This window comes from Cricetulus griseus, chromosome 2 (genome assembly GCF_003668045.3).
Source record: "Cricetulus griseus strain 17A/GY chromosome 2, alternate assembly CriGri-PICRH-1.0, whole genome shotgun sequence".
Lineage (NCBI taxonomy): Eukaryota > Metazoa > Chordata > Mammalia > Rodentia > Cricetidae > Cricetulus > Cricetulus griseus.
Window position 1 is genome coordinate 399,821,616 of NC_048595.1, and position 14,884 is coordinate 399,836,499.

At 42.0% G+C, this 14,884-nt stretch overlaps 2 protein-coding genes across 2 annotated transcripts in view; one reads left to right on the forward strand and one right to left on the reverse strand.

Annotated features, from left to right (window-relative positions):
• Positions 1 to 7,946: 7,946 nt before the first annotated feature.
• On the reverse strand, positions 7,947 to 13,194 carry LOC100768452 (gametocyte-specific factor 1-like). Its single transcript, XM_035438827.1, has 6 exons — positions 13,102 to 13,194; positions 12,781 to 12,901; positions 12,534 to 12,632; positions 10,072 to 10,138; positions 8,499 to 8,566; positions 7,947 to 7,960 (listed from the first exon to the last, which is right to left on the reverse strand). Exons 1-6 carry the CDS (start codon positions 13,192 to 13,194, stop codon positions 7,947 to 7,949), a joined length of 462 nt encoding a protein of 153 aa, XP_035294718.1.
• The window catches only part of Nckap1l (NCK associated protein 1 like), a 56,087-nt gene continuing 53,747 nt past the window's right edge, over positions 12,545 to 14,884 (forward strand). Inside the window, exon 1 of the mRNA XM_035439222.1 lies at positions 12,545 to 12,603. The gene's annotated coding sequence lies outside the window, so the exon portion shown is untranslated. The remainder of the gene's footprint in view (positions 12,604 to 14,884) is intronic.

Sequence of the window (14,884 nt, forward strand, 5' to 3'; positions counted from 1 at the left end):
GCTACAGTACTTGTGAGGTTAGAGGACAACCTGAAGGAGTTTGTTGTTTCCTATTTAGGTTCCAGGGATGGAATTTAGGTTGTCAAGCTTGGTAGCAAGAACCCTTGCAAGCTGAGCCATATCACCTTAATTTTCAACAGTGTCTCTCACTGAACCTGGATCTTGCTGACTTGGCAAGACTGGCTAGCTGGTAGGACCCAGGAATTTTGTCTCCTGTGCTAGAATTACAGGTGTATACAATCATGTCTGGATTTCTGTGTGGGTGTTGGTGACGTGAACTCAGATCCTTATGCTTGTGTGGAAAGACTTTACCAACTTCACAATATACCAGTCTCCATCTAGATCCTGTCTTAAAAACAAAAACAGCTGGGTGTAGTGGCACAACAAACCCAAACCCACAACACATTGAAATGTGTAATTTCTTAGGAAATGAAAGCAAACTGAGTACAGCTGGAAACATCTGTAGTCCCAGGTTACTTGGAAGTGAGGAGGCTCACTTTAGTTCAAGATTTCAAGATAAACTTGGGTAACAAAAAAACAAAGTGGTAAACACCTGTAATTGTGGTACTCAGGAAGTTGAGACAGAATTTTGAGTTTGAGGCTAGCCTGGACCATGTATTGAGAAAACCTTAAAACCAAACAAAAATGTTAATATTATGTAAATTTAAGGAAGAATGTAAGTAGGTCTCCTTTGCATATATATATATATATATATATATATATATATATATATATATCCTATAGACTGGGCTGACCTCAAATTTACAGAGATTCACCTGCCTCTGCCTCCCAAGTGCTAGGATTAAAGGCGTGCACCACCAGTGCTTGGATATGTGCGCGCGCGCGCGCACACACACACACACACACACACACACACACACACACACACACACTTTAACTTTTTATTGAGTCTTTGTGGATTTTACAACATGCGTCCCTGTAGCAATAAGTCTTTATTCCATCCACCCGAGCCCCGCTGCCACATAGGCGCTTTCTGCCAGGCTGCCCGAGTTCTGCCTGCCACCATGTTAAGGTCAGAAGTAACATACAGAGACTTATATTAGGTACAAATGCTGCTTGGCCAATGACTAGGATTTCTCATCTGCTAGCTCAGCCTTAATTATCATAAATCTATATATTTTATAAGACTTATTGGATGCCAGGGAAAGCATCCTGTCTTCCAGGGCTCACATGGTGACTCTGCACTTTTTCCTACCTTTCCCAGAATCCTCCTTGACTCCTAGTCTCACCTATCTTGATTTCCTATTGGCCAATAGTACTTTATTTATCAACCAATAAGATAAACATTCCCCATCACATCCCAATCCTACTCTTCTCCCAATCCCCTTGGAGCAGGGCTGGTTCTTCTGTTCTCAGGTTCTTGTATCTTCCAGCCATGTATTTTTAACTTTAAATCTAACTAGGTCTGGATTACTCAACAAACTAGAAAAACAAAACTAAAACAACAACAACAACAAAACCACCAAAAAACAAACCCCTAGTGTCATTATTTAAAAAGGATCAATAAATTCCATAAGGAGATACAACTTAGCTGGATGGCTCAGAGATCTAGGGTAGAACCAAATAAAACTGACCAAAAAAAAAAAAAAAAAAAGGCAATGTAATGATTCCTAGCTATATTCTGATATATTCATAGGTTGGTGCCTAGCCCAATCATCAGAAAGACTTCCTCTGGCAGCTGATGAGAACAGATGCAAAGACCCACACCCAAATATTAGATGGAATTCTGTGGAGGGGGGGAGGAAGGATTATGGGAGCTTGAGGAGAACACAGCTCACAACAGAATCAGCTAAGCAGGCCTCTAGGGATTCACAGAGACTGAAGGGGCAATCATGAAGCCTGCATGGGTCTGTTCTACGTCCTCTGCATATATGCTATGGTGGTTTATCTTGGGGTGTTTGTGCGACTCCTAACCTTATCATAATACAGGTTTAAAGAAGTTCATGTTGACTTGCCAACCTGAATTACAGTGAGACCTTGTCTTATCCAGCATTTGGATACATACAATGCCAGGCTGGTTGTGTGGGAAATACAAAGAAACACACAATTCTGACTTATCTTGAGGTTGGTGGCATGGTAGAAAGGAGAAATTGTCTATATTTAATTGCTATGTTAGAATCCACTAAAGGAGACAGGAAAGGTTTTAGTGTGGCAAAAGAGTTGGACTTAAACAAAGCCAGAACAGGGCTTCTAATGGCTAAAAGGTGAAGGATGACATTTAAAAATGAACAGAGTGAAAAGTAGGGTGTGATAAGATGGGAGCAAATTGGGCTGACAGAGTTAGGAAGGTAGATTTACAGCTATGTTCCAAACTCAGCTTGTCATAAATTATATCCTATTTTTTCGATATTTTTTATTAGTTCAAATTAAGAACAAACTTGTTTCACATATTAATCCCTTCTCCCTCTCCCTCCCTTCACCATAACCCCTCCTCCCCACCCCCGACTTACCCCCCCATCCACCCTCCAATCCCCAGGCAGGGTAGGGCCCTCAATGAGGGCTCCACAAAGTCCACCACAACATCCTAGGCCGGGCCTAGGCCCTTCCCCATGTGTTCAGGCCAAGAGTGCATCCCTTCAGTGGGATGGGCTCTCAAAGTCCCTTCTTACACCAGGGAAAAATATTAATCCACTACCAGGGGCTCCCTGGAGTGCAGAGGCCTTCTCATTGACATCCATGTTCAGGGGTCTGGATCAGTCCTGTACTGGCCTCCCAGACAGCAGTCTGGGGTCAGTGTGTTCCCCCTTGTTCAGGCCAGATGTTTGTGTGGGTTTCACCACCCTGGTACCGACCCCTTCGATCTTCATTCCTCCCTCTCTGCAACTAAGTTCCAGAGTTCAGTTCAGTGTTTACCTGTGGGTGTCTGCCTCTGCTTCCATCAGCCACTGGATGAGGGCTCTAGGATGGTATAAAAAGTAGTCATCAATCTCATTTTAGGGGAAGGACGTTTAGGTTATCCTCTCCACCATTGCCTAGATTGTCAGCTTGTGTCATCCTTGTAGATCTCTGGAAATCTCTCTAGTGGCAGATCTCTCCTTAGACCTATAATGGATCCCTCTAATATGGTATCTCTCATTCTGCTCTCCTCTATTTCCCCAATTGAATATTTCTGCTCCTCCATTTCCTCCTCTCCCCTCCTCTTCTCCTCCTCTCATTCTGGCAGCTCCCTCTCCCCTACCCTCATGCTCCCAATTAGCTCAGGAGTTCTTGCTCCTTCCCATTCCTGGGGTCCATGCATTTTTCCCCTTAGAGTCCTTCATGTTTCCTAGTTTCTTTGATGAAGAGGATTGTAGGCTGGTAATCCTTTGCTCTATAGTGTCTAAAATTCATATATGAGTGAGTACATACCATGTTTGTCTTTTTGTGACTGGGGTACCTCACTCAGGATGGTTTCTTCTAGTTCCATCCATTTGCCTGCAAATTTCAAGATTCCATTGCTTTTTTTCTGCTGAGTAGTACTCCATTGTGTAAATGTACCACATTTTCTCTATCCATTCTTCAGTTGAGGAGCATCTAGGTTGCTTCCAGTTTCTGGTTATTACAAACAATACTGCTATGACCATGGTTGCACATATGTCCTTGTTGTATGAATGTGCATTATTTGGGTATATGCCCAAAAAAGGAATTGCTGGATCTTGAGGAAGACTGATTCCAATTTTCCTGAGCAATCGCCATACTGATTTCCAAAGTGGTCTTACAAGTTCGCACTCCCACCAGCAATGGAGGAGTGTTCCTTTTTCTCCACATCCTCTCCAGCATAGACTTTCATTGGTGTTTTTGATTTTAGCCATTCTGACAGGTGTGAGGTGATATCTCAGAGTTGTTTTGAGTTGCATTTCTCTGAGGGCCAAGGATTTTGAGCACTTTTAAAAGTGTCTTTCAGCCATTTCAGATTCCTCTGTTGAGAATTCTCTATTTAGTTCTGTACCCCACTTTTTAATTTCATTGTTTGGTGTTTTGGTGGCTAGCTTCTTGAGTTCATTGTATAATTTAGAGATCAACCATCTGTCAGATGTGGGGTTGGTGAAGATCTTTTCCCATTCTGTGGGCTGTCGTTTTGTCTTACTGACTGTGCCTTTTGCCTTACAGAAGCTTCTCAGTTTTAGGAGGTCCCATTTATTAATTGAAGATCTCAATGTCTGTGCTACTGGTGTAATGTTCAGGAAGTGGTCTCCTGTGCCAATTTGTTCAAGGGTATCTCCCACTTTCTCTTCTAGAAGATTCAGAGTGACTGGATTTTTGTTGAGATCTTTGATCCATTTACACTTAAGTTTTGTGCATGGTGACAGATATGGATCTATCTGCAATTTTCTGCTTGTTCGAATCCAGTTGTGCCACCACCATTTGTTGAAGATGCTATCTTTCTTCCATTGTATAGATTTAGCATCTTTGTCAAAAATAAGGTGTTCATAGATGTGTGGGTTAATATCAGGGTTTTCAATTCAATTCCATTGATCTATTTGTCTATTTTTGTGTCAATACCAAGCTAATGCTCTATAATAGAGCTTGAAGTCAGGGATGGTGATGTCTCCAGAAGATTCTTTATTGTACAGCGTTTTTTTGGCTATCCTGGGTGTTTTTGTTTTTCCATATAAAGTAGAGTATTTTCTTCCAAGGTCTGTGAAGAACTGTGTTGGGATTTTGATGGGGATTGCGTTGACTCTGTAGATCACTTTTGGCAAGTTTGCCATTTTTACTCTGTTGATTCTACCTATCCAAGAGCCTGGAAGATCTTTCCATTTTCTGGTGTCTTCTTTAATTTCTTTCTTTAAAGTCTCACAGTTCTTACTGTATAGGTCTTTCACTTTTTTGGTTAGCGTTACCCCAAGATATTTTATGTTGCTTGTGGATATTGTGAAGGGTGATGTTTCTCTGATTTCTTTCTCATTGGATTTATCATCTGTATATAGTAGGGCTATTGATTTTTGAGTTAATTTTGTATCACGATACTCTGCTGAACGTGTTTATCAGCTGTAGGAGTTCCCTGGTAGAGTTTTTCGGTCACTTATGTAGACCATCATATCATCTGCAACTAGTGAAAGTTTGACTTCTTCCTTTCCAATTTGTATCCCTTTGATAGTGTCCCATAAGTTTGGGTATATCATGTCTACATTCTCATTAAATTCTAGGAAGTCTTTAATTTCATTTTTTATTTCTTCCTCAACCCAGGAATGGTGCAATTGGGGGTTATTCAATTTCCAGGAGTTTGTAGGTTTTCTGCAATTTGTACTGCTGTTGAATTCTAATCTTAAAGTGTGGTGGTCTTATAAGATACAGGGGGTTATTTCAATTCTTTGGTATCTGTGGAGGTTTGCTTTGTTGCATACTATGTGGTCAGTTTTAGAGAAGGTGCCATGTGGTGCTGAGAAGAAGGTATATTCTTTTGTGTTTGAATGGAATGTTCTATAGATATCTGTTAAACCCAGTTGGGTCATAACTTCTGTTATATCCTTTGTTTCTTTGTTAAGTTTCTGTCTGGTGGTCCTGTCTAGTGGTGAAAGAAGGGTGTTGAAGTCTCCTACAATAAGTGTGTGTGGTTTTATGTGTGGTTTGAGCTTTAGCAATGTTTCTTTTACAAATGTGGCTGCCTTTGTATTTGGGGCATAGATGTTCAGGATTTGAGACTTCATCTTGATGACTTTTCCTGTAATGAGTATGAAATGCCCTTCTTCATTTCTTTTGATTGATTTTAGTTTGAAGTCTAATTTGTTAGATATTAGGATTGCTACACCAGCTTGTTTCTTGGGCCCATTTGATTGGAAAATCTTTTCCCAACCCTTTACTCTGAGTTAACACCTATCCTTGAAGTTGAGGTGTGTTTCTTGTATACAGAAGAACGATGGATTCAGTCTTCATATCCATTCTGTTATCCTGTATATTTTTTATGGGCAGGTTAAGACTACTGACATTGAGGGATATTGATGTCCATTGATTGTTGGTTCTTGTTTTGGATTTATTGTTCGTGGTGTCATTGTGTGTGGATTTCGCCCTCCTGTTTATTTTCGTGTTTGGTAAAATTGGATTATCTATTGCCTATGTTTTTGTGAGTGTAGTCATCTTCATTGGGTTGAAGTTTTCCTTCTAGAACTTTCTGTAGTGCTGGATTTGTGGATATGTATTGTTTAAATCTGGTTTTGTCATGGAATATCTTGTTTTCTCCATCTATAGTGATTGAAAGTTTGCTGGGTACAGTAGTCTGGGTTGGCATCCATGCTCCCTTAGTGTTTGTTGGATATCTATCCAGGATCTTCTGGTTTTTAAAGTTTCCATTGAGAAGTCGGGTGTGATTCTAATAGGTCTGCCTTTATATGTTACTTGGCCTTCTTCCTTTGCTGCTCTTAATATTTTCTCTTTATTCTGTAGGTTTGGTGTTTTGATTACTATGTGTTGAGGGGACTTCTTTTTGTGGTCCAGTCTGTTTGGTGTTCTGTAAGCTTCTTGTAAGTTTCATAGACATATCCTTATGTATGTTGGGGAAGTTTTCTTCTAAGATTTTGTTGAATATATTTTCGGTATCTTTGAGTGGTATTTCTTCACCTTCTTCTATACCTATTATTCTTAGTTTGGCCTTTTTTCGGTGTCCCATATTTTCTGGATATTTTGTGTTAAGGATTTGTTGGACTTGAGATTTTCTTTGGTCGATGACTGTATATCCTCTAGAGAGTCTTCAACAACTGAGATTCTCTCTTCCATCTCTTGAATTCTATTGGTTATACTCACATCTTTAGTTCCTGATTGTTTATCCATCCTTTCTATTTCCAGCATTGCCTCATTCTGTGTTTTCTTTATTATTTCTATTTCAGCTTTCATGCCTTGAACTGTTTCGAGTGCTTCCTTCACTTGTTTGTTTTATTCTTGGCTTTCTTTAGATTAAGAGATTTGTATACTTCTTGAATTTTTTGGTTTGTGTTTTCCTCCATCTCATCTAATTTCTTGCTTGTTTTTTTTTCTTCTATTTCTTTAAGGGATTTTCTTGTTTCCTCTTTAAAGGACTCTATCATCTTCCTAAGGTAATTTTTGAGGTCCATCTCTTCATTTCTGTGTTGGGCTTTTCAGATCTTGCTGGTGTGGAGTCCCTAGATTCTGGTGGTGTCATATTGGTTTTTCTGTTGTTGAGTGTGTTCTTACTCTTCTTCCCATCCCTTCTTCCAGTGAGTGCAGGTGGGGTCCTTCTCTCTCTCAGGTGGCTGGAGGAGGGCTCAGCCTCTGGAGGCAGCAGGATGGCAGATGGTGGTGGGTGGACAAGGGTGGGGTGTGTCTGGACTCAGGGTGGGCCTCCCGGTCTGGGCAGGTCCACTCTTGTCAGGGTGGGCTCAGGCAGAAGCGAGCAGGTGATGATGGGGGAGATTTTGGGGGGGGGCGGGCAGAGCAGTGCCCAGACTCACCTGAGGTTTGGGCACCCTCCGAGGACAGAGGGCAGAGTGTGAACAGAGGTGAGGTGTGTCCAGACTCAGGGTGGGCCTTCCAGTCTGAGCAGGTCCACTCTTCAAATTATATCCTTTAAAAGCATTGAAGATTTGTATAGCAGATCAAAGAAGGGTGATTGGAGGGTCACACAGTTGATGACTGAGGAAAAGCTCAGAGAATGAATAATCTAATGATGGAATAGTTTCATAGCCCACAGACTGATGGGAATTCTCCTTCTAATAATAGAAATAGGCAAATGAGCTCTGTAGCCTTCAGGTGACTGAAACATGAGGATATGAAAACAAGGAGGAATAAAGAAAGCAAGTAAATTTGTCAAAGGAAAATATTCTTTATTTAAATAAAAACATGTTAAGATGACAGAGTTGTTAGTTAAAAATTGAGATTTTCCTAAGGTTTAAAAACATCTATTTGTTTGCTGGCTTAGTTAAAAGTTGAGATTTTCCTAAGGTTTAAAAACATCTATTTGTTTACTGGTGCTTTAATTCGAAATGTCTCCATCAGTTTTTCTGACCTGTAGGGAGAAAGAAAAAGATTGAAGTAGTGTAATTTTCACAGCTTGAGGGTGTGCCAGAAGTGTTTAAAAGGAGCCTTTCACAGCCTTTTTTCCAATGTCTGATCTGAAGCCCCTAGGATTTGCCCTGTATCCTATTGTGGTTTGAGGGGAACAGAATAACATTTTTTTTTTTTTTCTGGGCATTGAACTCAAGACTAAGTGCATATGAGGCAGGAGTACTATCGATGAGCTAAATCCCCAGACCAATATTTTAATAAATTATGTTTTGAGATGGGGGGGTCTTATTTTGTAGCCCTGGCTGGCTACATTATGTAGACAAGGGTAGACTTGAACTCAGAGATCTGCCTGCCTCTACCTTCTGAGTTCAGGGATCAAAGGTATGTATCACCGCATCCAATAGCTTTAGGTTTTTTTTTTTTTTTTTTTTTTTTTTTTTTGTCTGTTTTGTTGTTTAGGAAAGATTTGTCTAAGAATCTTTGAGAGTTTAGATCACAATGTTTAAACTTTGATGTTAACCTGACAAAGGTTACTTTACCTCTTCCCCAAGACTTGGAGCTGTTAGGATATTTTTCAGCCATAGCCTCTTTTAGGTCTTTTGAGTCACTATAGGAGAGAACCCCAAGAAGAAAGTTAACAGGAAAGCAGGAATGGGGAATGAGATGATATATCCAGTTTCAGGCAGCCAGAGTAACATTATCTGACATGATTGATAATACTCAGGGTTACAGTAGGAATCATTTGATTTCTTTGTTTCATATAGTTCCTTTATGCCTTCCCTTTTTATGTGGTAGGTGACTCCATCAATGGCCCCTGTAACCCTTGAATGTGCTCTGCAGGCTTGTTTGGCTAGGGATTCTGAGCTATTTGTGTATAGATGGTCCCCTAAAGTTTGAGAAGTTGGCCTTTTATTCTTTACAGAATTATGTTGTATATACAAGGCCTTGATGGAATATTGTCCCAAGGGAACTATTGAGAAGGAAAGTACCCAGAGCCACATACATTTTATGTGTGTAATTGTGGTATGAGTGTGTGCCTATGTGCTAGAGATCAGTGTTGGATGTTTCATCAACTGTTTTCCACCTTATTTTAAAAAAATGTGATTTTTAAAATGGTACATGTGTGTTTTGTCTGCATATATGTCTGTGTACCACATATGTGCCTCATGTCCATGGAGGCCAGAAGATGTTTGATTCCTGGAACTAGAGTTACAGATGGCTGTGATCTGCAGTAGATGTTGGGAATCAAACCTGGGTCCTCTAGTGTGTGTGTGTGTGTGTGTGTGTGTGTGTGTGTGTGTGTGTGTATGTGTGTGTGTGTGTAGGCCAGAGGACAATTTATGGGAGTAGTTTACCTACCATACGGACCTTATGGATTGAATGCAGGCTGCTAGGCTTGGCAATAAGTACCTTTTACCCACTGGAACATCTCATTAGACTTTCACCTTATTTATTTTTATTTATTTGATATGAGATCTCCTACTGACCCTGGAGCTTACTGATTTGGTTAGACTTCCTGGACAGCAAGTTTCAGGGACCCTCCTGCCTGCTTCCTCAGTGCTTTGATTATAGGTGCACGACACCATACCTGACTATTTTATGTGGGCCTGGGAGCTAAATTCAGGCCCTCATGTTTGTGCAGCAAGCATTAACCAACTGAGCCACTCTACAGCCCTGACCACAAATCTTTTAAGTTAGTATCTAAAGCTCAGGCATTTTGAACCTATGGTCTAATGGCCATTTTCCCTTTAAATGTCCAACTTTAGGACTGGTAAGATGGCTGAGTGGGCAAAAACATGTATTGCCAAGCCTTACAACCTGAATTTAAAACCCAGAATCCCTGGGGTGGATGGAGAAAATTGGTGACAACAGGTTGTCTTCTGACCTGTCCACAAATATCCTGACCATGCTAAACAAATAAACATTAAACAAAAGTCAAACCCTCTCTGGGGAATGGATGGGGGTGGGATGGGGGGGGGTCTGTGGGGAGCATGGGAGGGAACTGGGATTGGTATGTAAAATAAGATTGTTTTTAATTTAAATAAAAATTTATTTTTAAAATGAGTCAACTTATTACCTTGAATGATGGTGACAGCATATAGTTTATCTTACCTTTCACAAACCAGCGTTTTTGGAGCAAAAGTCTCAAGAACAAATGAAGGAGAATGATGCATATTATCTAGAAAGTAAAGAATGGGGAAGAAGAAACACAAATTATGAGCATTTTCAGATTGTTGGTAGCAGAGATTTTCTCAGTCTCTCCTGTGTAGCTGTTGCTGGGAAGGAGCTGCTCTGCCAGGGACCACGTGTACACCCCCTTGCATTTAGGTATGGTTATGTGACTGCTTTTACCAGGGGAATGTGAATGTAAGTATCTTCTCAAACTAGATAGTTAAAGGCACTTGTACCTTACCATTTTCCTTTTGTGTCATCTTTGGAAGGAAGCTAAATGTGGAAGGTTGACAGCCACAAGATGATACAAGCTTATATCTTCATGTTATTCGCCACTAAATTTGTCTTAGAGTTTTTATTACTGTGACAATGAACAAAAGCAACTTGGGGAGGAAAGGGTTTATTTGGCTTACACTTCCAGGTACCAGTAAGGTAAGTCAGGATGGGATCCTGGAGACATGAATTAAAGCAGAGGCCATGGAGTGTCACTTGCTGGCTTGCTCAGCCTGCTCTTTTTTTCTTTCCTTCTTTCCCTCCTTCCTTTCCCTCCTTCCTTTCTTTGGAGACAGGTTTCTGTGAATGGCCCTGGCTGTCCTGGAACTCACTCTTTAGACCAGGCTGCCCTTGAACCTGCAGAGATCCACCTGCCTCTGCCTCCTAAGTGTTGGGATTAAAAGCATTTGTCACCTACTGCCTGACCTTCATCCTGTTTTCTTATAGAACACAGAACTACCTGCGCAGAAGTGGCACCATCCACAATGGGCTGGATCCTCCAACGTCAATCGCTAATAAAAAAAAAAAATAAATGCCCTACAGGGTTACCTATACCCTGATCTTATGGAGGCATTTTCTCAGTTGAGGTTTCTTCCTCTTAGATGATTCTAGCTGTGTCAAGCTGACATAAAACTAGTTAGCACAATACCTGCTCTGAGATTTTAAATTATGACATTAATAAAATTTAGTTTGTATTATAGAAAGAAGCTTTGTTCTAACATACTGATTTTTATTGTTTACAGTGCTGGGGATAGAGCCTAGAACCTCATGAATGCTAGGCAAGTGCTGTGCCCCTGGGCTGCAGCCCTTTTCTATGTACAATTATTAAGTTTGATTATGAGGCACCTTTTTTATAGATGAGCATTTAAAAGATGTTTTTAAGAAATAGAGGCCAGCCTGGTCTCCATCCAGAGTGAGTGCCAGGATAGGCTCCAAAGCTACACAGAGAAACCCTGTCTCAAAAAAAACAAAAAACAAAAAACAAAAAAACAAAACAAAAAGAAAGATTCCTTTAATAGACAAACCTAGTTTGGACTGAAGCTATCGAGGTGTTTATTTGTTTAGAGACAGGATTTTCTCTGTGTAGCCCTGGCTGTCCTGAACTCACTCTGTAGACAGACTGGCCTTGAACTCAGATCTGTCTGCCTCTGCTTCCTGAATTCTGGGATAACAGGTAAATCACAATTCCTGGTAAGATAAACTTTTCATCTTTATGAGTGAATTTAGAATTTAGATAACTAAAAAAAATGAATAGTTTATTGATTACTCTTTTGCTTAAGGAGCAATTGTTTATTGCTGGAGGAGGGCAGAGGGGCTGAGCAGTAACAACACTATAGTAGCACTAGGCTATGGACTACATGGAGGTGTGGGTGGGAGTGTCTCCATTTGGGGGATGTACTTGTTTGCTAGGGCCAGTTTTCGGTTGTTTCCTAGCATGTTATTTGCACCATGTGAATAAAGGCAGTCTTGATGGGCCAGTGTATGCTACTAGGACCTTAGTGTGAGCTGCTATGTCTTAAGTTTCCAATTGTACAATCTCTGCCATGCAAATCAAGAGGCCATTCAAATTATGGCCACCTTGGCTGATGAAGGCTCAGCCCAGGTCAAAGGCTGTGGCCATGGGATGCTGGCCTGTAGCTCAGTGAGACTATTTTTAACTGGGCCACCCCATTTAGAGACAGGTGGCAGTCTTAAACTTAGTTTAACATAGTGAAGTTTTTGTTTTTGTTTTTGTTTTTTTTCGAGACAGGGTTTCTCTGTGTAGCCTTGGAGGTTGTCCTGGAAATCACTCTGTAGACCAGGCTAGTCTTGAATTCACAGCGATCCACCTGCCTCTGCCTCCCGAGTGCTGGGATTAAAGGCCTGCACCTACCGCCGACTCCCCACCCCCCCTCGCCGGTTTAGGAAAGGGTTTTTTTTTGATATGCAAAAATATTTATTATTCAGGGCTGTTTACTTTAGGGAAGGGGTTTTAGGAGATAAGCATAAAAATTTATTATTTGGGGCTGTTTACTTTAGGGAAGGGGTTCTAGGAGATAAGCATAAAAATTTATTATTCGGGGCTGTGTACTGTCTGCTAGCTCTAAAGAGCACTTCTGTTCACAGCTGTGTTCCTTTCTCTTGCTCACCCACATTCCAGGCATCAGGGTCAGGAATCTGATTACTAGCGCCGGAGTTTTCATCTCCTTCAAAACTTGGGTGAGTAATCTTTGGAAGGTTAAGTGGCTCTGAAACAAAGTAGAAGAGAAGGTGTTGAAGTAGAGTAGACAATTAAAGTTTTTTATCTGCTTTGTTTAGCCAAGGCTTCTAAGATATGGGGATGTAGGAAACCATTGAATTTGGCATCGCTTACCAGTTCTTGAGTGAAAAGCTTACCATCATCAATTGCAGTTCTGTTGGCACAACTGGCCTCATGTTCCTTGAGTCTTTTGATCGGGACCACATGACAAGCATTATATTTGCAGTTAGCCATCTTTTTAGCTATCTTTGGATTTTTCTAGAAGGAAAAAAATTCTTGTTAGGTTTTGCCTATATTCTATCCTCCACTCATTTCTGAAAATGCTAATGATATATTTTGTCTCAACTTTAAGAATGATTAGTTTCTAGTTGTGAGTAGAAGCAAAAAGCAAAACTAAAGATCCTTATATTCAGAAAAAATTTCTCCTGTAATTTACAGTTGTTATTGGGGAAACTTACCTTTTTGCATGATGCCAGATGGTATTGTAACCTGCTGACTGGTATCTTGTGGTTTGGATCATAAGGACAGTGTTCTGTGGGTTCTAACTCCATTAGTCCTAAAAGGCATGAATCATAGTTTGGAAAAGAAAAGATTACCACTTAAGATCAGGTTATTTTGACATAGGCCTATTTTCTGTTCTTAAAAGCAATGTGGTATTGGGGCTGGAGAGATGGCTCAGCAGTTAGATTGGTTTCTGCTCAATCATGAAACCTGGAGTTCAGATCTCAGCACCCAAATTGGGTGGCTGACAATGTTGGTAACATCCATTCCTGGGGATCCTACACCCTCTTCTTATCATCTGGGGGATACCCATGAGAACTTGTACACACACACACACACACTCTCACACACACACCCCACTCACACACACACCCCACTCACACACACACCCCACTCACACACACACCCCACTCACACACACACCGTCCACTCCACACACACACCCAACTCACACAACACACCCACTCACACACACACCCACTCACACACACCACCCCACTCACACACACACCGCCACTCACGACACACAACACCCGACTCACACACACACCCCACTCACACAACACACCCCACTCACACACACACCACCACCACACACACACCCCATCACACACACACCCCACTCACACACACACCCACTCACACAGTACACCCAACTGCAACACACAACACCCCACTCACACCACAAACCCACTCACACACACACCCACTCACACACACACCCCATCACAAGGGGGACACACACCCCACTCACACACAAGACCCCACCACTCACACACACACCCCAACTCACACACACACCCCACTTCTACACACACACCCCACTCACCACACACCCCACTCACCCACACCGCCACTCACACAACACCCACTCAACACACACCCCACTCACACACAGAACCCAATCACACACACACACACTCACACACACACCCACTCCACACACACCCCCACTCAACACACAACCCACTCACACACATCAGCACCCCACCTCAGAAACACACACACCCACTCAACACACACATGCCCCCACTCAACAGCACACACCCCTCACAACACACACCCCACTCAACACACACACCCCACTCACACACACACCCCACTCACGAACACACACCCCACTCACACACACACCCACTCACACACACACCCCACTCACACACACACCCCACTCACACCACAGGTCCACTCACACACACACCCCACTCACTATCACACACCCCACTCACACACACACCCCACTCACACACACACCCCACTCACACACACACCCCACTCACGACAACACACCCCACTCACACACACACCCCTCACACACACACCCCACTCACACACACACCCACTCACACAACACACCCCACTCACACACACACCCCACTACACACAGCACCTCCACTCACACAACACACCCCACCTCACACACACACCCACTCCACACACATTCGCACCCCACTCACACACACACCCCACTCACACACACACCCCACTCACACACACACCCCACTCACACACACACCCCACTCACACACACACCCCACTCACACACACACCCCACTCACACACACACCCCACTCACACACACACCCCACTCACACACACACCCCACTCACACACACACCCCACTCACAAAGACATTTGAATAACAAAAGCAATAGTTTAGCTGGTTAGACCATAGGGAAAGCCTCTGCTTTGTTTTGGGAAGCCAAAATTTAACATTATATATACACTCATAGGTTTGCT